Below are 26,310 nucleotides of genomic sequence, written 5' to 3'. Positions count from 1 at the left end.
ATATAGGTATTTGCCATCTCTTTTATTAGAATGTAAGGTCGGGGCAGCTGGGTGGCACAGCGGATGGAGCACCGGCCTTGGATTCAGGAGGACCTGAGTTCAAATCCAGCCTCATACACTTAACACTTACTAGCTGTGTGACCCTGGGCAAGTCACTTAGCCCTCACTGCCCTGCAAACAACAACAACAAACAAACAAAAAAACTGAATGTAAGGTCTGAGTAAGTATTGTTCATTCTTTGTCTTTTTATTCCATCACCTAGCACAGTGTCTAGCATGTGGTAGGCCCTTAATAAATAATTGTTCATTGAACCACCCATATTTCTTGCATTTTGATCCCTCTCGCCTGACCCTTTAGCACAATATGCTTGGAATTCACGAGATGTGCCAGGCTCCTAAGACATACGGGATTGAAGCCTCTACTAATAACAAAACTGGACACATTCCTTCCATTTCTGCTCTGCAGATATTTCTGAGGTTGAAACATGAAAAGAAGACGAATGAGTCCCCGATGAAGCCAGCACACATAGGACACAAAGAAGGCTTGCCCCATAGCCTCTGTCTGGCAACACAAAAGTTGTACTGATGCCTAAGAGTACTGAGAATTTGGAGCTGGCTTCATGCTAGGGAGAGAGGATATTAACACAAAACTGAAGAAAACAGGTAACGAATTTAAACTACAGCATGACATATGCTTCTAGCACCACAGGGACACAAGCAATGCTCTGTATTCTTAACCATGGCTTATGGGCAGTTCAGGGTGTGTGCCAGGTGACAGTAACGAACTGACATTTTGCCTTTGTCAGGCCAAATAACAAGTGTTATTGCTTCCACTGTAGAGTAAGGGAAGAATGAAAGAGAAGGAGAGAAGAGGCTTTCCCAAGCTCCATCCAGAGGAGAAAGTTCAGTCAAAGAAAATTTGTAAAGGCCTTTCATAGTAAAACTCTAAATTCTGCTCTGACACATTTCAAAGAGTAATCTTATATTGGCATCCTTTAGCTTGGGTATCTTTAATGTGGTGTTTTTTTTTTTTTCCAGAGGCATCTTTTTTCTTTGGTTTTGCCTTTTTTTAAAGAAAGGAAGAAAATGGTTGCAGCAAAAAGACAGAGTATCACATGTTGCAATGACATAAATTTCAGAGGCGAGGACATGATAACAATCCTTTAAATGTCACAGGCTGTAAGATCAGAAATGTACAGTTGTGAGTCAAAAACACGTGCAAAATTATTACTGCCTGAGAGTTTCAGTCCATATTAGCAGAGTCAAATTTTGATATATGGGGCACTGACAATGTGCCAGGGCCATCAGTTAAAAAGAAAGCCATCTTTGGGATAAATGTTGAAAGCACATTTTCAGAATTTAAAGTTGCTACCCAAAGATCTAGAATTGGAATCATCTTGCTTGGGAATCATTTTGGACATCAGATTCATCTTTGCAAAACACCATGGTGTGCCCCTCTATAGACTGTGTCATGCTGCCTCTCATCTTCACAGACAACCACAGGTAAATATTTATGTTTGTCCATAAAGAACTGGATAAGTAATAAGGTATATATCCAATTGTATTTTGGGGACAGCTAGGTGGCACAGGGGATAAAGCACTAGGCCTAGAGTCAGGAAGATGTGAATTCAAATCTGGCCTCGGGCACTTACTAACTATGTGACCCTGGGCAAGACACTTAACCATGTTTGCCTCAGTTTCCTCATATGTCAAATGAGCTGGAGGAGGAAATGATGAACCACTGCAGTTTCCTTGTCAAGAAAACCCCCAATGGGGACATAAAGAGTCAGACATGACTGAACAACAACATTCATATTGTTATATGTACTATTTCTTCATATATCATGGTTAGACTCCATCAGTGGAGCCCATATTATTAATATGTTAGACATATCAAAAAGTCTTTTCCAATCATATTTTTTTAAAAAATTGAAATCTAATTAACTGTAGAATAGTAAAGAAGGAAGGCAGAAAAAGCACTAAGGAACAGTATAATATTTCATTTTAGGGACTTGACGAATACCATTTCAAAGTTCTGATGGTTCCCAATGAAGAGAAAGCCCTTCAGTTAGACTAAAAAGAAACATAATTATAGTTACAGATATAAAGTCCCAATCTGCTCGTCACTGATATACACCTGCCACTTATAGATACTGTCTATATTCCAAGTGGTTTGGAATCTGTCTCATTCCATGATGTCTCTAACAGATGTGTACATTCACTACTCATGTAGATGCAAATAAAGCAAACACATATGCTCATGTATGTTCATGTTATTGCCTCTCTTATTTCTATCCTATTGTGTAGTGATATATGGCTACATAGTAAAAGGTTTTGATTTTGGTTAACAAACATAGCAACACTAACAAGTGGAAATGCGTGCTTCCCCTTAAGAGTCCTCACGCTCACTCCATTGATGCTGGATGGATTCAGAACATTTGCCGAACTTCTTTTTAGAAATCGCCTCAGAGAGAGTTAAAGAACAAGACAAGAAAACCAGTCTTGTTTGTTTGTAACCATATTGTTGTTGTTGTTGTTGTTGTTGTTTTTTAGTGAGGCAATTGGGGTTAAGTGACTTGCCCAGGGTCACACAGCTAGTAAGTGTTAAGTGTCTGAGGCCGGATTTGAACTCAAGTACTCCTGACTCCAGGGCCAGTGCTCTATCCACTGCGCCACCTAACTGCCCCACCATATTGTTTTCTAATGCTAAAAAGTATTGAATAGACTTGATCCCACATGACATTTGGCTTTTTGCAAAACAAAAAAACAGACAAAACCAATGCCACCTTCAAAGGACTAAGATTTGCTCCATTGGAAAGATTCCAATGGACATCTTGCAGACTCCAAAGGCAATTCAAAAGAATTCTTTGAAAAATTATAGTGGCCTTGGCTTTGAAGGAGAAAACCTCCATTTAGATATATAAATTGATTGATTGGCATTTATCAAGAAGCCAGTCACATTACTTTTATCATCACACTTTCTAGAATGACTATGCTCCAATAAATAAAGAAAAGCAAATGAAAGAAAAGAAAACACTAGTAGGCTAAATTTAGGTCTAACATACCTTCAACAAATTATTAAAAATCAATTTAGTAGGTCAAATTCAAACCAGCTCACAACATAGAATTTAAAGTTAGATAGGTAACCAACAGGGACAAATTATGGGCACATAAACAAGTGAAGACTTCGTCGTAGTCATAGTTATGCAGCAGAGAAAAAATTTATATTCAATACAGAAAACATTTTATAAATGCCTACTATGTATAAGGAAGGCATGCTCCGAGTGCTTGAATATTAAAACAGAATAGAATTGCAAAAGCCCCAATAAGGTATTCAGGGCCTGTATCTCATTTTAGGATACAGATAGGGACTAGACCTGTAATGACATGACTAGGGATCCTTAACCAGGGGTGCATAAACATGCTTTTGGAAATATTTTGATACTTTCAATATTTCAATGTTATTTACATATATATGTATGTACATATATATTTTATATATTTCCATATATTCAAAGCATTTCGATATAATTGGTTTTCTTCACAATTCTATGTGTTTGATTTTATATATTTAAAAACATTATTCTGGGAAGGGGTCCATGGGTTTCACTAGACAGTCAAATGGGTCCATGGCACACACAAAACAAGATTAAGAACATTTGCATTAGCATAATGAACTCTTGGGGGAGGAAACACTCCTTAACAATGCAGTTAGTTTTGTGCCTTCCAATCATAGAGTTGCTTAGAGCAAAGATTCTTAAACTGTGGGTCATGACCCCATATTGGGTCACATAACTGAATGTGGGGGGGGCACAAAAATTTGGCAGTAAATGTTTGATTTTTATACCTATTTTATATGCCTACATACCTGGGGTCATGAAAATTTCTTGGGCGAAAAAGGGTTGCTAGTGGAAAAAGTTTAAGAAGCCCTGGCCTAGAGCATTGAGTGGTCATCCAGCCAGGACATATCAGAGGCAGGTCTGAACTCAGGTCTTTCTGACTTTGATGTTCTATCCATCCATTATGTCATTGAAAATTCAACAAATAGCATGCTCAATTAGGAAAGAGTTTCTCTACATTTATTCCATACAAAAGATGCCTCTGGGTCCTATTTTCCCCAAAGTTTAAGTCATATCCTGGCATGCAGAGAGGCACATTTACTCTGAAGTCAACTATGGTACTATTCACCTCAGTTTTGTGAATGTGGTTTTAAGACTGTCTTAATGTGTAGTTCTTGTCTTCAAAGCACTTTGCATATACAATTGATAGTGCTCCTTTTCTAACTGACATTTGTTACCCACATTTTGCATGTTACAGACACAGAGTGGTTCATTGGTTTTCTCAAAGGCCACAGAAAATTTCCGTGGCAGGCCTAGGACTGGTCTACTAAGACTGTGGTAAGACCACTAAACCACTCAAGACATAACTGTATATATTAACTAATTGCATTTCATACATAGATAATTTTAAAAGAACAAGTGTCAATATTTCTGTTTTATTTAGAGGGTAGGCATTAAGTGTGAAACCACATGCACTTCAATCCACATCTGTATTTCAGGGGAAAAACCACACCCTTGCTCTGCCGCTGAGTGAAGTGAAGAAAGATACACATGTTTAAACATGTGTTGAATAGCCTGATGGCCAACTGTCCATAACAGAGTGGAAGGGCAAAGGGTGGCTGGCAAACAGAAATAAAGATTATAAGTTATAGGTATCCTTTTTTAAATTTAATTAAATTTAATTTTTTTTGCAGGGCAATGAGGGTTAAGTGACTTGTCCAGGGTCACACAGCTAGTTAAGTGTCAAGTGTCTGAGGCTGGATTTGAACTCAGGTCCTCCTGTATCCAAGTACAGTGCTTTATCCACTGTACCATCTAGCTGCTCCCAGTTATAGGTATTCATATGTGCAGATTTTGCTGTGTAGTATATTATGTTAGTGTGTTCATGTTTTTGTTTTACTGGATGCTTAAGCAGACCAAACGATAAGAAAAAATAAGTTAAACTATGTACCTAAATTGAAAAAATTCTTTCATATGTGATATGCAACTTTCAACACTATTTGGAGCAAGGAAATGTGTTGGCTTTTGATGCATCCCAAATGCTAAATTGCTTCAAGCTAAAATATATTAAATAGCTATGATCATGTTTAAAAATTTATGTGGAATTTGAAAATTAAAAAATGTACAGGATTTTCTTAATATAAGCATGGGAGATGTCTCTGTTGTCAGAGAGAACCTTTAAGTATGCACTGAGTTCCATAGGGGCAAATGTCTTTTTGTGATGACTAAATAACACAAAACAGGCAGCTAAGTGGTGCAGTAGATAGAGCAGTGGTCTTAGAATCAGGAAGACTCATCTTCATGAGTCCAAATCTGGTCTCAGACATGTACCAGCAGGGTGACTCTGGGCAAGTCATGTAACCTTGTTTGCCTCAGTTTCTTATCTGTAAAATGAGCTAGAAAAGGGAATAGAAAACCACTCTAGTATCTTTGTCAAGAAAACCCCAAAACAGGTCACAAAGAGTCAGACATGACTGGAAAATGACTGAATAACAAATGATACAATTGAATCTTGCATTCCTTTGGGTTTTTCTTTTTCCGTTTTTTTTTTCCTTTTTTTTTTTTTTTTGGTGAGGCCATTGGGGTTAAGTGACTTGCCCAGGGTCACACAGCTAGTAAGTGTCAAGTGTCTGAGGCCGGCTTTGAACTCAGGTCCTCCTGACTCCAGGACTGGTGCTCCATCCACTGTGCTATCTAGCTGCCCCCTTACGGTTTTTAGTTAAATGTGCAGCTATTAAAAAGCAGGATGCAGCGGGAAACTGTCTAGGAAGGCCTGCCTGATGGATGATCAGTCCATTAATTAAAACTTAAATGTGGGGGGCAGCTAGATGGCGCAGTGGTTAAAGCACCGGCCCTGGATTCAGGAGTACCTGAGTTCAAATCCGGCCTTAGACACTTGACACTTACTAGCTGTGTGACCCTGGGCAAGTCACTTGACCCCCACTGCCTGCCAAAAAACAAAACAAAAAAAAACAAAACAAAACAAACCAAAACAAAAAACTTAAATGGGGTCAGGAAGAGTAAGATACAACTGACACTACTGAGAAACAAAACCAACAACAACATAATAGATTTAGAGCAGGAAAGGATCTTAGGGGCCATTGACTCCAACCCTTTTTTTCTTTTACAAATGAGAAAACTGAGCCATGGTGAGGTTAAATGCCTTGCTTAGTCATAGAGCTAGTAAGTATCAAGGTGGGATTTAGACATCTGGCTTTAATAGTGGACTGAGTCTAGAAATGAATAAGAAAAGGCACCAACCTAGGTAATATTTAGGCAACTTCTTGAGACATTATTAAGTCTCTTAATACTATCAAAAAAGAACAAAACCGCTAGGCCCACTGTTGGTCTTCTATAACTTCCTCTGTGACCCTTGAAGACGCTAAGATTCTGAAGCGACACTTGTTTCCTCCCCTGTATTAGAATAAGACACTTCATTATCATTCATTCCCTTTTTCAAATGCTTTTGTCTTTCTAGGTTTCTTTTGACTCCAGTGTTTCCATGTCAAAGTTTCTACTTATCTCTGGTCTTTTTGTCAGGAATGTATAACAGTTCTCCAGGATTTCATTACAGGACAATTTTTCTCCTGGGTTATATTGTCATGTAGGGTAGGTTATTACTGGATTTAAGCTTTTATCTTTTACCTTATGGACTATCTGATTTCAAGACATTCTCTTCTTTGGGGTAACCACTGTTAAGTCTTGTGACTTGTTGATTGGTTCTTTGGTACTTGAATTATTTTCTTTTTGGCTAAATCTGATCTTTTTTTCTTTGACTTATAAACTTCGGATTTTGTGATGACCTTCCTGAATAATTTCATTTGGGAGTTTCTTTCAGAAGGTAACCTCAAGCTTCTCTTAGTAAAACTCATCAGTGTTTTCCTAGTGATGCTACATGATTACAAAATGTTGAATAGCATAATCTCAGAAGGGTCATGGTTGTAGATGACCCAAAGGAAATGGAAAGACACAAGGTGGGCATGCATAGAATATGATATAGTACCAATGATGACTTGAGTAATAACATGATCAGAATAAGAAAAATCACCAAAGGCATTTAAAAAACCACAAAAAGAGATAAGCCACTAATATAATGAGAGCCTATGTATTGAAGCAATTTAGAAAGGTCCAGATGAAAGATTCTAGAACAGTTGGGTAGATTTTCTAATAGAGTTTCTTTCTTTCCTTTTTTTTTTTTTGGTGAGGCAATTGGGGTTAAGTGACTTGCCGAGGGTCACACAGCTAGTAAGTGTCAAGTGTATGAGGCCGGATTTGAACTCAGGTCCTCCAGAATCCAGGGCCGGTGCTCTATCCACTGAGCCGCCTAGCTACCCCTAGATCTTCCAATAGAATGAATCATAGACAAGAATCACACAGGAAGGGAAGTCATAGATAGGTTGTGACCTGAACAGGTAAAGATAACAACATTCTGGTCTAAATAATGAAGGAATTTTCTAGTCATCCTGTTATGTTATAAAATGAGTACATCTTTCTCCTTCTGGGTAAGTAACTTATAAGTAAAGAAATAAAAGAGGGGGCAGCTAGGTAGCACCAGCAATGGATTCAAGAGGACCTGAATTCAAATCTGGCCTGAGACACTTGACACTTACTAACTGTGTGACCCTGGGCAAGTCACTTAACCCCCATTGCCCTGAGAAAATAAACAAACAAACAAAACCCAAACCAACCAAACAAAAACCAAAAAGAAATAAAACAGCTTTTTCTGTAAGTAGGACTTCCAGTATGGGTAAACTGGTTCTAATTCTATCTCATGGACTAATTCACCTCAACCTCTTTCCCTGCATGTGCTGTGCATATCACTGGGCAAAATGTTCTATGCCTCTTTAATCATGGTTGCATTCCACATGTACAGCCTGTGGTAAGGCAAGTGGACAAACCATCTTATCTGCAGGCTAGATGTCAAAAGGGAGAACATCATTTGTACGAGGAAATAAAAGAAAAATAGGGAGCTGAGTCCATTCAAAATGTCAATGTATCAGAAAAAAAATTTCATAAGTTCCTGTTAAAAATGGAATCCATTTAAATACTTTCAGATTCAATTCAACACGTGGCATACTTAATGATCTCAACACTTCTAATTATTTTTAATAAGTGTTACAAATTGAAAGCGAGTCAGGCAGGTATTAAAAATATATTGGCACGTCTTAAAATGATCAGTCCTACCAGTTGAAATCAAATGATGGCAATTAAGAGTAATAAAGGTTGTTAAAAGTTAAGGCCTGGGAGACTAAGGAGGCCTGTTAGACTGTCAATGGGTTTCCTTATGCAGGGAAATTCGTTAGAAAATAAAAATATCTAGCAGTTTAGTGGTCTTCAAAGAAAGAGCCGGGGGGACTTGCAGCAACATGCTGGTAGTAAAGAAGAGACTTACATAGTCTAGGAGGGCAGTGAAATGGAAGGCGTGGTAAACTTGTTCACACTTAGTTGTCATTTTTGATTTTCAATGATATTTTTTTCATTCTTTTGCCTACTAAAGATGACAGAAGGTCCTAATTTATTATCTGACAGCTATTCCTGTTCCTTAATTAATACCATTTAACTGCATTACAGTCACAGAACCCCAAAATGAACATTTAAAAAAATATCTGGAATCATGATTTTCCTCATTTCATGCTATCAAACCATTATGAGTTCACACCCAGATCAAAGGGGCAGACAGGTTAGTGCAGTTGATAAGATTACTAGATTTGGAGTCAGGCAGATTTGAGTTGAAATCCAGCCTCAAACATTTGCTAACTGTATAACATTGGGCAAATCACTTAACTCTCTTTGCCTCAGTTCCTCATCTGTAAATCGAGCTAGAGAAGGAAATGGCAGACCACTCCAGTATCTTTGCCAAGAAAACCCCAAATGGGGGTCGGATATGACTGAAAGGACTCAACAATAAAACCCAGATCAAAGATAAGGGTTGGGCAGCTAGGTGGCTCAGTCAATAAAGCACCGGCCCTGGATTCAGGAGGACCTGAGTTCAAATCCGACCTCAGACACTTGACACTTACTATCTGTGTGACCTTGGGCAAGTCACTTAACCCTCATTGCCCTGCAAAAAACAAATTTAAAAAAGATAAGGGTTAAGGGAAAAGTAACTCAGCAATTTAGCCTCCATATTCCTACATGATGTGTGTGTGGGGGAGGAGGAGACTGGTAGAGTCAAAACTAGGGTAAAATGTTAAAGGTTTAGGAGCAGCTAGGTGGAACAGTGGATAGAGCACCAGCCCTGGATTCAGGAGGACCTGAGTTCAAAACCAGCCTCAGACACTTAACACTTGCTAGCTGTGTGGCCCTGGGCAAGTCACTTAACCCCAGTTGCCTCACCAAAAAAAAAAAAAATGTTCAGGGTTTAGCCTCACGGCTCCACATTTAGAGAGAACTGACAATTCTAGCAATCCTCTGGTAAGCAGCACAGAAACAACTGAGCTCAGAACCTAGGTATCAAGAATGTTACACCTACTTAAAATAAGGCAATCTGGGTGAGTTTTTCCTTGAGTCAGTCTCTTATCCCCTTGAAATACCTGAGATAGCCTCCTTAGCAGAGTTGGAGGACACATTTAAGACTTCTTCCCATAGGCATAAAATTTGCTTGTTAGTACTTCAGGAACTACAGTTTTCCCCACATTGGAACAATTGAAGCTAACCTTCAAGTTATACCCAGGCACTCATCTCTAAAAGTGACTTTCGGGGTGGCTAGGTGGCGCAGTGGATAAAGCACCGGTCCTGGATTCAGGAGTTCCTGAGTTCAAATCTGGCCTCAGACACTTGACACTTACTAGCTGTGTGACCTTGGGCAAGTCACTTAACCCCCATTGCCCCACCAAAAAAAAAAAGTGACTTTTATCAATTGAATTGATAACATAGGATTGAATTAATGCCCTTTGTAGGTTTGGTTTCTTTGACCCCACTAGCCAAAACCCACTTCCAAACCACATTCTGCCATATTTAATTTGACAAAGATTTATTGAGTGCCTATTTGCCAAGGAGTGGCTACTTGCTCCTGTTTGCCTTTGAATATTACTGGTGTGCCTAAGTTGTACTTTGGGTATTCAGAAGGATTAACTGTATGTCTTTCATATGCCTTGGCAAATAATTTGAGGCCTTCTCAAGGAAAGGAAACAATATAAATTTTAGTTTCTGGACATTAGCCATCCATAATAGCTAATAATAATAATAGCTAATATTTATGTAGTGTTCTATAGTTTGCAAAGTGCTTTAAATACATTATCTCATTTTATCCTCACAATAATCCTGATGGAATTATCCTCATCTTACAAAAGAAGAAACTGAGGTAAAGAGAGATTAAGTGACTTTCCATGAGTCACAGAGCTGGTAAGTTTCTGAGGCAGAATTTGAACTCAGATCTTCTGATTCCAATCCAGCACTTTATTCACTCCATCTACCTGCCACAGCCAAATCAGGGAAGTCACTCCACCCCTCTCACTTTCCATGACCACAATTCAATGTTTCATTTGCCAATAGTAATCAAGTAAAGGGGCAGCTGTATGGATAAGTAGAGTGCTAGGCCTGGAGTCAGGAAGACCTGAGTTCAAATGTGGCCTCAGGCATTTGCTAGCTGTTTGACCCTGGGCAAGTCACTTAACTGCTTTAGTTTCTCCATCTGTAAAATGAACTGGAGAAAGAAATGGCAAACCACTCCAGTATCTTTTCCAAGAAAATCCCAAATGGGGTCACGAAGAGTTGGACATGACTGAAATAACTGAACAGAAAATAGAGGAGAGATGACTTAGCTTGTCATTACAAAAATTGAGCAGAGCCCATCCCCTGGATTTGAATGTATTTAGGGTTGTAATAGGGTATAGTAACAACAAAATAACATATGTCCAGAGAAGGAGATAAAAGGGTAAGGAAAGAAAAGAAATAGCATTATATGTATTAAAGGTAAAGTCACTTCTTGGTGTTTCAAACGTGGGTCAGTGACATAACAGTGGAATTTGGGATTTAGTCCTCAAAAGGCAAAATGTCACTCAATTACTTTTTTTTTCTATCTAGTCCCTGAAAGATAAGGCCCTCCCCTTAACTAGCTGCATCACCATGCTTCCGACAGAGGTGAAAGCTTTGTTCCTCATTTTAAAGAACATAACATTTAAAATTTTTTATATTTTAAATATAATCCATATATCATATATATTAATATGGGATAGGATGGAATTGGAACTATGATTTCATTAGTAGAAGGAGCTTGTGACCAGGGCATTATTTCTTCTGATATAGATTGTATATTCTTTGCCATTTATAGTCTTGAATAGCTGCCTGGGGCCTTAAGAGGTTGTCAATCAATTAATTAACAATCACTATAATCCAGGCACTGTGAAATGCACTGTGGGTACAAAGAAAAAGTCAGCACAAAGGCATGGGGTTAGAAGATGGAGCTTCCTGTGTGAAGAACAGTAATTACTGCAGTATGGACGGGCTGTATAATTCATGAGGAGAAGGGAAGCAGAATCTGGGGGAGGTATTAAATTGGGATTAGATGAACCTCAAGGGAAGGGAGGTTGCTGAGAGATATCAGTGGAAGGAGAGTTTGGAAGTGGTAACAGGGAGCAAGGAGTACTCTGACTACCTTTAGACAGTGAAAGTGTGTGGGGGGGTATGGATGAATGGAATTGCTGCCCATGGCAGAGATAGGAGTTTAATTCAGGACTTCCTGATTCCAAGATACAAGGGCTTCATCTAGTAAGCCATACTGCCTATCATCAGAAAGATGTAAAATAAACAAACTATTAGTGGAACAAATCTTTGTAAGAAATAAATAAATGGGGCAGCTAGGTGGCGCAGTGGATAGAGCACCAGTCCTGGACTCAGGAGGACCTGAGTTCAAATTTGACCTCAGAAACTTAACTCAGTAGCTGTGTGACCCTGGGCAAGTCACTTAACCCCAATTGCCTCACCCCCCCCTAAAAAAAAACTTCCAAAAGAAACAAAGAAACAAGTAAACAGGGGGCAACTAGGTGGCACAGTGGATAAAGCATCAGCCCTGGATTCAGGAGGAACTGAGTTCAAATCCGGCCTCAGACACTTGACACTTACTAGCTGTGTGACCCTGGGCAAGTCACTTAACCCCAATTGCCCCCCCCAAAAAACCCAAAAGAAACAAAGAAACAAGTAAACAGGGGGCAGCTAGGTGGTGTAGTGGATAAAGCATGGGCCCTGGATTCAGGAGGAACTGAATTCAAATCCCGCCTCAGACACTTGACACTTAACTAGCTGTGTGACCCTGGGCAAGTCATTTAACCCTCATTGCCCTGCAACAAAACAAAACAAACAACAAAAAAACAAGTAAACAAACAAACAAATGAATAAATGAACAAATAAGAGCTAACTAAAATGAGAAATTCATATTCCCCTACCAGGTGAGAAAAAATTTTGTCAGTATCTATTTATGTGTTATACATTTGGAAAATGGGTCCACTTTTGGACAGACAACATGGCATAGTGGATAAAAAGTGAACATAGACTGAGAACAATCTAGAGTCAAGTCTTGACACATACTGACTGGATGACCTGGGCAAAACATGTCACCTTTAATGTCCTAAGTGTCTCTCTATGGCTGCTTGCAAAGGAGCTTCCAAAATTCTTTGGTAGCTGGAGTTTCATCTTGGGGAACTACCTATACCAAAGTGATCATAAGTCTGAACAAAAAAAGAAACTAGAAAAAATGAAAACCCACTGTATGATTTCATCCTTTATTTGAGCTTAAGACTTTGTATTTCATGATTCTCCTTTTAGTAAATGTATTTAATCCTCATCAAACACAAGGCTACTATAGTCATTTGCTGCTATAAATTGTATGTCTACTCTATTCCATTCTATCCACCCCGCCTTTTTTTTTACAGGGCAATGAGGGTTAAGTGACTTGCCCAGGGTCACATAGCTAGTAAGTGTCAAGTGTCTGAGGCTGAATTTGAACTCAGATCTTCCTAAATCCAGGGCCGGTGCTTTATCTACTGCACCACCTAGCTGCCCCCTATTCTATCCCTTTCTATTTCTTAGCTAGTACAGATAGTTTTGATAAATACTGTCTTGTAATATAATTTAAGATCTGGTACTTCTAAAATGCTTCCTTTAATTTTTTTCATTAGTTCCTTTGATATTCTTGACTTTTTGTTCTTCCAAATGAATTTTTTATTATTTTTTCTAATAGTAAAATGTTTTTTTCATAATTTAATTGAGATCCATGATGGAAAATGCCCTCCAAATCCAGAAAAAAAAGAACTGGAATATGGATGCAGATAGAACCATACTATTTCTTTTGTTTTTGGTGCTGTTGTTTTTCTTTTTTTGAGGTTTTCCCTTTTTGGGGGCAGCTAGGTGGTGAAGTGGATAGAGCACCGGCCCTGGATTCAGGAGGACCTGAGTTCAAATCTAGCCTCATACACTTGACACTTACTAGCTGTGTGACCCTGGGCAAGTCACTTAACCCTCATTGCCCTGCAAAAAAAAAAAGTGGCCAGGGAAGTTTTCCCTTTTTGCTCTTATTCTAATGCAGAAATATGTTTAATGTGATTGTACATATATAACCTATATCAGATTACTTGCTGTCTTGGGGAGGGGGGAGGAAAGGAAAGGAGGGAGAAAATTTTGAAATTAGAAATCTTATAAAAACAAATGTTGAAAACTATATCTGCATGTAACTGGAAAATAATAAAATACTTCTATAATTTTAAAAAATAGTTTAATTGAGATAGCATTAAATATATAAATTAGTTTAGGTGAAATTATCATTTTTATTATATTGGCCCTGCCTACCCATGAACAATGAATATTTCTCTAATTATTTAAATCTGACTTTATTTGCATAAAAAGTTTAAAAAAATAATTTTGTTCATTTGGTTCCTGGGTTTATCCACCTATGTATTATGGTAAAAATTATTTGTGGTAAAGATTAATATTGCAGTTTTTAGCTAACTCATTTGGGAGGGGCCACACCTGGCCCACCCTGAAGTTACTAATGCTACTGAGGTCAGAAGGAGAACTCTCCATAGGAAATTTTTGAAGGACCTCCCCTTTTGGGGAGAGAAAGATTGAATGCTCCCTGAAGGGAGGCAGAGGGTTCTTCCGGAATGCTAGGCTTCTTCCGGAGCACAGGCTCTTGGTTTTCTGCCCTTGTGGTGGTGGCTCATGTACGCTCTGTCTTGGGCAGCTGTTTTCCTTGGTGGCTTGAGCAACCGTAGACTGTCCAGGTGTTGGTGAGTTAATTACGGAAAACCCTAAATTCCTTTGAATTTTACAGCGGGATCTAGCCTCCATTGCCTTTAAAGGGTCCTTTATTATTAGCCTGGGAGAAAAGGGTAGTTCAGAGAGGAGAGGGAACCTAAAAGGTCCCTCATATTTCTGGGACCCCAATATCCTGGCGAGTCACCCAAATAATGCTCCGTATATCAAATGTTGGCCCTCACAGTATTAACTTAAAATTATTTGAACCAAAGCTTTTAAAGCATAAATCTTTCTTTCTTTCTTTCTTTCTTTTTTTTTTTTTTTGCTGGGCAATGATGGTTAAAGTGACTTGTCCGGGGTCACACAGCTAGTAAGTGTCAAATGTCTGAGGCTAGATTTGAACTCAGGTCCTCCTGAATCCAGGGCCGGTGCCTTATCCACTTTGCCACCTAGCTGCTCCCTTAAAGCATAAATCAATGAAACATCACCTTTGTCTTTTTGACATTGCCTAATTGTCAGGTTGAAAATAGAGAGTTGGATTTGGTATTAGGAAGATGAGTTAAAGTCATACATCTGATATTAGCTCTCTGTTCACAGGCAAGTCACTTAATCTCTCAGTACCCTAGTCAATGCTCTCAAACTTTTAATCAGATGACAGGGGGTTAGAGGGAGTTTCCCATGCTGATGATATCACAGGTAAGAACCAGACTGTTAGCTTATCTTATCCATAACCAGAACTGGTGAGCAACTTGAAAAACAGGAAAGATGGTGGAAAGAAACCAGAGGTTTTATTCCTCACAGGCCTGAAGTGGGAAAGCCTGGGGCCATCCCACTCTCTGGAGAATATCCCAAAGTGATGACCACATAGTCACTTTCTCCCATCACATAGAACAATCAGCAGACAACTGCATTTTTCTTCTTCAGTGTCAACCTCCTTGGATGAACACTTTGCATTGTTTAACAGATGCTTAATAGAGTCTGTAGCAACCCAGAAAAGGGAAAGCCCTTTTATATATTAGACTAATCTGACTTAAGGAAGCTTGGGTCAATTTGTGCCTGGAATCAAGGGCCTAGATTGTGAACCATGTCATCTGATGATTTTATCCGAAAGCTATTATTTGATGATCAGTGAGCAATGTGTGTATATTGGGAGAGAAGACAGTGTGGCACAGTGAGCAGATTTGTCTGTATGTGATGTGTGTATGTATGTGTGTGCATGTGTGTATATGTATATACACATGTAATTATACATAAATATATATGCACAAACACACACATATATCCATATATAGATATCTATATAGTGTATATCTATATAGTATATAATTAACATTCAGTCATTTCAGTTATGTCTGACTTTCTGTGTCTTATAGCTAGAGCTCTGGGGTTGGGGCTGGATTTGAACACAATCTTCCTGGTTCCAAGCCTAGTGTTCTATTTACTGTGCCACCTAGTGGCTCATAGTATATAATGGGACTGTATGTATAAGTATACATGTATATGCGTATGCATTTATGTAGAGAGAATAGGATTCTAGATAGAGAGAATGTGTATATATATATATATATATATACACATACACATATAAAATCCCCATATAGATCTCTATAAATTCTATATCTATATCCATGTCCCTATCTATATCCATATATCCATATCCATATCTCCAACTATCCATCTATCTATTTTTCTTTCCATATGTATCTAGCTGCCTACCTATCTATTTGCATAGGGACTAGCCCACAGATCTTGTGAGACCCAAATGAGATAATGCCTGCAAAGCACTTTAAAAACCTTAACATGCTATGCAAATGTCAGTAATTGTCATCACCATCACCACCACCACCACCACCTTCATCAGGCCCTAGGCACTATGTCTCCAGTCTGGTGATGGTTTCATTTTCTGAGCTTTCTACTAAATTCTTGCTGAGCCCAAGCCATATTTTAGAGCACTACAAGGGCATGCTGGTTAATATCTAACAACTGGGGGCTATGTATGAGCACACTCTGTTAAATTTAATCTGCATTCTTAAAACTTACTTGAGTAGAGAGAATCAATGCAACTGTAAACCAAGCCTTGATTTGTAAGATTGAAGGTTTCTGTGGTATCACACAATGATTTCATTGGTATTTGGAACTCTGCAATTTATAATCTTCAAGAATTTCCTAAATCAGTGAGAAGTTAAATGACTTGACCAGAGTCATACAGTCAATACAAGTCAGAGGCAGTACTAATACAGGTCTCCTCATTTTAAGGTTAGGGGTGTGTGTGTGTGTGTGTGTGTGTGTGTTTAAATCCATGGCACTCTGTCCCTATTTTAGGATCATAGATTTAAGACTAGAAGGGAACTTAGAGGTCTTACAGCCAATTTACTGATAAAGAAACTGAGGACCCAATGGGGATAAGCGATTTTCTCAAAGTCACATCAGTATTAAGTGGCAGAATTTGAACCCAAATCCAGAACTCTTTCTACTAGATCAAATCAGTATCAAAATTCAGGTTTTCTTAATAACGCATCTGTCTAATGGCTGCAATGTCTGTGATAGGTGATATCACTGTCTCTGCCTCAATTTGTCTTTGTCTCTTCCAGTTCTAAATCTTCGTTATGACTCTATTATATACGTAGCACACCCAGAATTAAAAATTCAGGTCCTCTGACCTAAATATGGCAAGTTCTCTGCTGTATCATATCTATGTAATAATTCAGGTTCTCTCAACAGTGCATCTACCTAATGACCGCAATGTCTGGGGACATAGAAAATGACTCCACCTATCTCTCTCTCTCTCTCTCTCTCTCTCTCTCTCTCTCCATCCTTTCATCCATCTCTATCTTTCTCTTCTAGTTCTAAATTTATGCTGCGATTCTGTGTCATGAAAGTACAAAGGAAGGGAAGTTGGTTTGAAATGTAATAGACAGGATTTGGCTAGACTCAATGTTCTTTAGGGTTTTTGCAATATTTGTGGCACCAAAGGATGCTAAGTCTACCACTTTCTTACCCACAAACGAAAATCACAACTTCGGGTATAAATGGTTGGAGGAAAATACATTTTTTCACAATTTTGGAGAATTATAATGAGCTGTTGGATGAGAAAATAATGACACAGAGACTATAAATTGTTCATCCAACTGCCAAGGACTTAATGATCATTGCTGGTATGGTTTTAAAGTCATGAATAGCAGTCTTAAACAAGCAGGACCTTAGAATTACAAAATTATGGCAAAACATAGTTGTTTTGATTGCACCTCATGTATTCAATGCTATTAGTGCGGGGTGTTCAGGGAGGCTGATGGGGGAGAAGGGGAGAGAGGGATGTATTTGGAAGAGGATGGTCATTTGGGGGTGGTGGAAATGTGTCCAAAAGTCCGTATTGGTCAGAAACTCTGTTTCTTATATGTTAAAAAGTCATATAAGAATCAGAGGGGACAGTGGAACTCTGGTTCAGCAAACCCCTGATAAAGTCTACTGATGTACCAGTTCCTGCAGAATCTTGGTTGAAAGAGGAGCCCTTCCAAGTCTTTTCTGGTTTTCACCCTTCTTGATTCATCTTTCAAAAGAAATCAGCCCCTACTCTTCTTCCAGCCTCCTTCCTTCTCTCCTATCCCTCCATTCCCTTATATTGCTGGAAGAGAGGCTGATAGTTTCCCCTGCTTTAATTTCTTTTATTTAAAGGTGGGAGTGAATTGGGGAAACAATTGTGGGTTTGGGAACGGACCAAAAGAGAGCCCCTCTGTCCCTCCCCTACTTTTTATATTTTGAGCGTGGTTTAGATGAAATACGGTCCTTGTCATCAGCCAAATTATAACACAATTCCATTGAGAACCAAGCCTGTTCAGAGTAATTCATCTATGAAAATGTGCACCTGAATTGTTACTCTTGGCAGTAGTCAAAGAAGAGAGTGAAATACTTTGCTAAATATCGCCACGTGCATTAGGAAAATGCAGTTTTGTTTTTGCCAGAAATGGTACACAACCCTGCTGCCCCCCCCCCTTTATGCTCAGGTTGGGATGTTGTGATTTAATCTAAATCTTGTGCTTTTCCCCTATCCAAAATCAACAGAGGTTTAAAGAGAGCTTCATTTTTTATTGGAAACATTTGCTCTGCCTAAGCTGCCAAAAAATAACTAAAATTGGGGCTTTTATTTGGGTTAAAGTTGATTCCTAAGCTCCACAGAGGTTGATGTGTTTAGTTTAGCTTCTTTCCCCCATAAGTCTGCTTTCACAGGTAAGGTTATGTGCAGGGGCACCTTTTATTCATCCTAATCTTCAGAGAATTCGGAGATTTACATAGGAGTTGGTAGCATATGGAGTCATACAAATATCAGTTTAAAAACGCTAATTGTAGTCTGCCCTACAGCACAGTGCAGTCAGTCTAATAAAGTGGGGAGTGGCATTGTCTAACGATCAAAGACAAAGACTGTTGTGTATTTCTTTGGAAAGTGTTTAAAATCCCTAAATTGAAATATTTAACAAATGCAGAATCAATAAAAAAACTACATTTAAAAAATTTAATTAATGCCTACATGTCTCTAAAGTTTTGATTTACAGCCACATCCTGATTAATGTGAACAATGAATTCCATACAGTGGTCACATATATTCAAATTTGTACTATTTGAAGTTATAATTATGTAAAATATGGTCATTGGTTCCAGTCCAATGGAAATAGGCCATGAAAATTCAAATAATGTGACTATTTAAGGGGACTCATTATTTGTACTGGCCTGGCTGTACTCTTAATCCATCCATAATCCATATTTTCATGTTCATTTTCTGTATGCATGTTTATAAAATTCAGATATAGTTCACAAAATGGCATCCTGAAAATATAAGGATGAATGTGTATGTGCATAAAAAGATGTGATAAAGAATCATAGAATTTCAGACCTAGAAGTAATCTTAGATATAATTGTGCAGTCTAACCATTTCCTTGAGGAAACTGAGACCCAGAGAGGTGAACTTACTGGTCAAAGGTCATACAACTAGTCAATAGCTGAGCCAGCACTGAAAACCAAGTCTCCTAATTCCTAACCCAGTGCTATACCATACTGTCTTCTATACCATACTATGTATAGGAACACAATGTAACCTTTAGATTCACATAGGATTTTCTAATCATTATTATGTACTTTAAAACTTTAATAAATGAGCTTATAGATATGACTTAAGAAACTATGAAAAATCAAAGTATTAAGTAATTGTCCAATGACATTAGAAAAATCATAGTATTAAGTAATTGTCCAATGACATTAGAAAAATGGACACAGAATATTCTTAGTTGAGATCTCACAACAAACACAAATAGAGCAACGGTAAATGAGATGGATAACTGTCTGGCACACTAGATCAGAGTCCATATCAGCTAAAGGAAGTAAGATTATCAGATTGCTCTATAGGATTTAAAAAATTATACTTACAATAGAAATTATAAAAGTTTAAAATGTTTCAAACTTCAAAGAGATTTTATGAAAACCCTGATCTACTTTTTGATTACTATTCAAGGTATCCTTTTGTGAATGGCTTTTTTTTTCTTTCTTAAGGGAAGTTTGATGCCAGGTGAAAACAAAATCTTTTGAAAAACAGTCAGCATAGGCTAAAGAGACTCATGGTGAAGGAGGGTTAATTAATAAGGCAACTTATTCCGAGCATGTTGACTGAAAATATTCATCTGAGAAAGCAGGTCTATAAACATGCTCTAAATACTCTTCCAAAAATCATTCAAATAATGGTAAAGAACACTAACTCAGAAGGAATTCTCACAGGTCAGCCATTACTTAATATTTTTCTGATTATTTCAAAAGTTGACCTGCAAGAAAGAATTAAAAGGAATTTGTCTTAAGCTTACTGAAAGATCAAGAGTTCTATGCCAACACTAAATTAAAAGTGTCTTTTGAGGGGCTCTGTTTCCTGCTCCCACTTTAAAATTGGAAAAAAAAATTAAAAATATATTTTGCCTGTGACAGTGAATATGAAAGAAATTCTCACCCTTAAAACCAGCAGCATTGGTTTTCCAGTCATTAGCGCTCAAATGTCCTGCACGGGAAGTCCTTACAATAACATGCTGCACATCTCTCCAGGTCAGAAACGGACTGGGAAAAGACAAGGCAAGAATCATTGTACCAAAAAAAAAAAAAAGATGGGGGAAGCAGAGAGTCACAAGCAATTCAAAAAGCAAAATCAAAATGGCAGAAGGACTGAAAACAATGGATTGGGGCTTTCTGTTTAGGATTAACATTCTGTTAAATTCTCTATCCATTCTCCCTCAACATGGAGAATGATATTAGCTTGTGAGTGGGAAGAAAATTGGCCCCTGGATTTAAGAAGCCACTGTACAGGGTTTGATAGACCTTAAAAAAATTAAAAGAAAATGCCTCATTAAAGGTATCTGACCTTAACAAAACAGACCCTAAATGATGCGTCTTTCACCAGTGCACAAGGGTCTGTACTAGTTAGCAGCAAATTACATTAAGGTTTTCTTCAAGGCATTCCTATACAGGTTGACAATAGATTGTCTTTTTGTAATAATCAATTGCCCAAACCTGCACTTATTGATTAGGTAACCAAGCAAATGAATTTATACTGCTCATGAGAGCTTTGTATAATTTGTTTGTTCATAGCAGAATGTGATAAATAATGGAAAAAGCCCAGATGATCTTTCTTGGCAGGTCAATGAGTTTTATTCAAGAACAGAAAACTTTGATACCAAAATCTGGGCTCCAAAGCACAGGTCTACATTTTTGGGAAGGCTTACTTTATTTACAATGAGATGTCTTATTTTTCTTATTACATTTTTATACCCATTCGCCATAGCATACAGACCTAATATATAAAAAGGAAATTAGTGGAAGGGAGGATATTTCTCATGGAGAACTATAATCATCAAGTAGCCCCGCTAATAATAGATATCAAGGGAAAAAGAAGTCCATAGTTCTATGATTGGAGCTTATTTCTAAGCATATATTTAACATGGCTTTTCAAGAAATGAAAAAAAATTTCAGATGTGTTTATAGAGCTGTCTGAAGTATGAAACATAAGTTCTGAATACTTAATCATTTATTTTTCACTAAGCTCATGGTGTCCTATAGAGCTTTTACAAGTAATTCTGACATCTAGGGCAAATTCAGTTGGAGAGTAGGTGGTGGTATGGGGTCACAACACAGATAGCCCTTTCTCAAAAGGCACAATTGCATTGGAGGAAGGGAAACCCTGTCTCCCAAAGAGTCTGACCCCATCCCCCTTGGTGTAGCTAACAAACAACCTTTCTTCCCTCCCTCCTCTCCACAACCTATGAGAAGAAAGGGTATAGAAGTGGCAGTAGAGTAAAGCTATGGGGGAAACCATGGTGAAGAAGATGAGTAAGAGCCTCAGGAATGCAGGAATGCACCATGTGGCATGGAGCCAGCCCTCATCTGTCCTAGAAGGCATCAGGACAGAAGGCTGGAAGAGTACCTTAGGAAGAGGGGCTTACAACCCACCTCAGATATTGATACCTTAGGGCAAACCTCAATCATCCTGACCTTGTTACAACTCCTTAGAGATTACTGGGTTATAGATTTAGAGCTAGAAAGGACTTTAGGATTAATTAGGTCCAATGCCCTCATTTTGCAGATGAAGAAATCAAGGCACAGAGAAGATAACATGGCTAAGTATTTCAGGCACGATCCAAACCTGGGACTTAACTCCAAGTCCAGCATTCTATTTACTACACCATTCTGGTGACCTGATCTATTACTAAAATAAGGAGATTGGCTCTGTGTGTGTGTGTGTGTGTGTGAGAGAGAGAGAGAGAGAGAGACAGAGAGAGACAGAGAGAGAGACAGAGAGAGAGACAGAGAGAGACAGAGAGACAGAGAGAGAGACAGAGAGACAGAGACAGAGAGAGACAGAGAGACAGAGACAGAGACAGAGAGAGACAGAGAGAGGGAGAAAGAGAGATGTATAGCTCCCACTCTCACAGTGTTTGATTAGAGAAACTGAGACTTGATTACAGAAGAAGAGACTGGGAGCTTAGGGAAGAGGAGAAATTTACTACTTTAAGACATCTTAAGGGAATGAACTATAGTTTGTGGACCTGAATAATGAAATATTTCTATGTACTGAAAAATCCTAAGCATTTTCTTTAATCTCTATTTCACAATGTTTTCTCAAATACTACAAAAAAATCTTTACTATTCCACTTATGATTCCCATCTACTTGATATATTGACTGTATTCAATTGTAGTGATTATAATAACCATATAGGTTAAATGCAAAGAGATATAATAATATAGAAGCAAGATGATGGAGTAGTTTGGGTGTTGGTCTAGGATTCAGAAAGACTTAGGTACAAATCATACCCTCTATACTTACTATTTGTGTAGCTTACTCTTTGTAAAGTCATTTGATTTCTCTGCCTCAGCAGCTCCCTAGTACTTATCCACTAAGAGTTCCCTAGGATCCTTCCCAAATATGTAGTTCCTAGATCCAGAAAAGACCTCAGAGGTCAGCTGACCTAATCCTCCATTTTTAGATGAAGAAAATGAGGCTAAGGGACATTAAGTGTCTTGCTCAAGTCTACACAGTTAAGAAGTGGCAGAGACAGAATTTGAATCTGGGTCCTCTGACACTGGAGCCTGAACTTTTCCCACATTACCATAGCTTAACAGTACTTTCTCTCCTTCTAAATAGTAATAGAACTTTATTTTGCTCTTTCATTGTCTGTCTGCTATGCCACACTTGGTTAACCTATTTTAGAGGGAACCAGGGGGTAAGGGAATGTCTTGAGAACTGATATTTTTTCTTTTTTTTTTTTAAGCTTTTCAGTGTGTGTGTGTGGGGGGGGGATCCCCCCTTAGAACTTCTACCTCTTAAGAAATATCTTTTAAATTTTTTTTAAATGTATTTTGAGGGGCAGCTAGGTGGTGCAGTGGATAAAGCACTGGCCCTGGATTCAGGAGGACCTGAATTCAAATCTAGCCTCAGATACTTGACACTTACTAGCTGTCTGACCCTGGGCAAATCATTTAACCCCAATTGCCTCACCAAAAAATAAAATGTATTTTGAACTCAACAAACACCTAATAACATATTAATAATAATAACATATATGAAACTGCAAATCTCTTTTATGCAGAGTTTGCTTTTGTTTTTAAACATAGAGTAGATTTAGCAGGTAACTTTCTTTTTTTTTTTTTTTTTTGGTGAGGCAATGAGGGCTAAGTGACTTGCCCAGGGTCACTGAACTAGTAAGTGTCAAGTGTCTGAGGCCAGATTTGAACTCAGGTCCTCCTGAATCCAGGGCCAATGCTTTATCCACTGTGCCACCTAGGCGCCCCAGCAGGTAACTTTCAAAGGTGTCATGCTTTCCAGGAATCCTTTTCTCTGTTCTCTTTTGTCATTTAAAAAAATGCTTCAATGAGTCTTTCTTTGCTAAAGAGATTTGAAAAACTAGGAAACAGTGTAAGGTTGCCAATGAATTCTGAGATTCTAATGACTATATGATAATAACAGGAGGCAAATATACAAATTTGGAAAGTAAGAAGGAAATTCCTAAAAGAGGGAGAATTTAATATTTTACTCTGTACCAACTTTGTCATTAACCTCTTTTAGAATTAAAAACAAGTAATACTCTAATATTCTTAAGAGAAAACAAGGTAACTCGTAAGTAGGTAGAATACAGGAGTTTATTCTGTTCCAACTTTGCCATTATCCTCTTTTGGAATTAAAAATAGGGGCCAGCTAGCTGGCACAGTGGATAAAGCATTGGCCCTGGATTCAGGAGGACCTGAGTTCAAATCTGGCCTCAAACACTTGACACATACTAGCTGTGTGATCCTGGGCAAGTCACTTAACCCCAATTGTCTCACCCCCCCCCCCAAAAAAAAGTGTTGCATAAAGTGGGGGATATGCCATAGGTAATACTCTTTCTAATTTTCTTAGGAATAAGAAAGGTAACTTGTGAGTGGATAGAGAACAGGAGTTAGAAAGATTTGGTCTCATATCCCACCCCAGGCACTTAGTAGATTATGACCCCAGCTAAGTCATTTAAACTCTCTCTGCCTCAGTTTCCTTATCTGTAAAATGAAGGCTTTGTATTCAATGACTTCTAGGGTCTCTTCAAGTTTACTCTAAAGATGATGATCTCTTTTGTGACAGGACCACTGAGGGGCTAGCCAGGCAGAAGGAGTTTTGCTCTGGAAAATGAATAGCTTGTTTGGGAACTTTAATGATTCATTCAGAATGAATTTAATGGATTTGGCACACTAATACCACTAAATTGAAAAAATAAGTTAAAGGACTATTATGATAATGGGTTTTGTCACCTTAGTCCCCTCTGAGATGTAACTTCTTTCAATTCCCCTGTCTCATCTACAGATTTGTAAAAGTGTCTCCCTTTACCCATTAAAAAAAAAGCCAGTTTAAGTTGTAATGAAAGTATGCTATAAATTAAGTAATTTCAACCATTGGTTTATAATACAACATAATCTCCTTAAACAAATAATAGTACAATATTTTTATGTACTTTTTTCAGTTAGGATTGGTTCAAAGAAAGTAGCTAAAAAAAAAACAACAAACCTACTCCTGGTTTTAATCTAAGGGATATCAGTGTGAGAATCTCTCTCTCTAAAAGCACTAGTGGATAAGGCCTAGGGAACTATGTGAGACACATCTAGGTTTAAATGACATGCTCAGGGTCACATGACTAAGTCTTATTGACTTCAAGCTCAGTACTCTAGCTTCTATACCATGCTTCCTTGGTTAATTTAATTTACACATTGTCTACATTTTTTCTGGTGTTTTCTACCATGTCTAGCATACATTAAACTACACATATTAATATTCACTCACTAGGAATTTATTCCTTAAGAAAAAAAATCAAGCTCCCCATGTTAAAAAGCACAGCACAATGGAAAAAACAAGGCCTTTGGAGTCATCTGAAAAAAGAGGGGAGTTGACAGTAGTGTTTTATTGCCCAGAGGGAAAAAAAAAGAAATAAAAGAGGGTCTTTAAATCTCACCTCTGACACTTACTACACATGTGACTTTAGGTAAATCACTTCTGTTTTTCTGGGCCTCAGTTTTCATCATGTGTAAAACGAAAAGATTGGATGAGAGGGCTTCTGAGGTCCCTTGCAGCTTTTTGATGTATGCTCCTATTAATTCTTACATAATTACATCTGACCTAGAGATAGTTTAATGTACCTAAATGCCAAACAAAGCATAATATCTCCCATATTTTAAACAGCAATAGTTAGGTAGGTTTGGGAAATCTGCATTCAACTTAGCTTGAATAAATGAGTCACTTCCTTTTCTGTTAAGTTGCATGAACTAGTTTTTGGAGTGCATGCAATTAGAAAGGAGAAATGAGGTTTAGGAAATTAAAACTGTGGAAGGAAAGCAGAAGGAATTCAGAAGGGATTAAATTGACAACATCAACCCCATAGCCTCAAACTTGCCGAAATTGTATACTATACAAAGAAAAAGAGACAATGAGGGAAATAAACAAGTTTGGGATGAAAGTTTCTACTTTGTCTGAAGTCAACCTCTTAGCTCAGAGAAGATCAGCAAATTGTCTTTTCATTACATTTCATAAATACATTTATAATTAATGTCCTGAGGAGATACTTGTCTATATGTTTATCTTATGTACATCTCTAGAATTTCTAATAAGGTTCCCAGTGCATCAAGTAAATATCTGTTGACTTTCTACTTATACTTGCCCCCACAATACTCAGGGACCTCAGATGATACACAAATAGAAATTACCATACATCTTAAAAAGTTAAGGATTAAAGCAGTGACCACCCATAATTCTGGGAGACTGATCATGAAGCATGCTACCTACCTCAATAGATCCAAGGTGTAGAATGAGACATTTTCAGAAACAACCAATGGATGAATTTGTTTTGCTTGATTTTACTCATTTCTTACAAGAATTGTGATGGTTTTTTTTGAGAAAGGAATTGAAAAAGAGGGGAGCAGGCAATAGTGTTTTGTTGTCCAAGGGGAAAAAATAAAAGAAGGTCCTTGAAGAACCTTAAAAAATACACATAAGAGGCTGGGTGTGGTGGCCCATACCTTTAAT

The 26,310-nt window shown here is 38.0% G+C and overlaps 1 protein-coding gene across 1 annotated transcript in view; it reads right to left on the bottom strand.

The window, feature by feature from the left end:
• The window catches only part of PCSK5 (proprotein convertase subtilisin/kexin type 5), a 649,923-nt gene that overhangs the window by 273,074 nt on the left and 350,539 nt on the right, over window positions 1-26,310 (bottom strand). The window contains 1 exon segment of the mRNA XM_043976670.1: window positions 20,232-20,335. Coding sequence (XP_043832605.1) covers window positions 20,232-20,335 — 104 coding nt within the window.

This window comes from Dromiciops gliroides, chromosome 1, assembly GCF_019393635.1.
Source record: "Dromiciops gliroides isolate mDroGli1 chromosome 1, mDroGli1.pri, whole genome shotgun sequence".
NCBI lineage: Eukaryota > Metazoa > Chordata > Mammalia > Microbiotheria > Microbiotheriidae > Dromiciops > Dromiciops gliroides.
The sequence above is the reverse complement of the archived record's forward strand: the minus strand, read 5'-3'. Positions and strand labels throughout refer to the sequence as shown.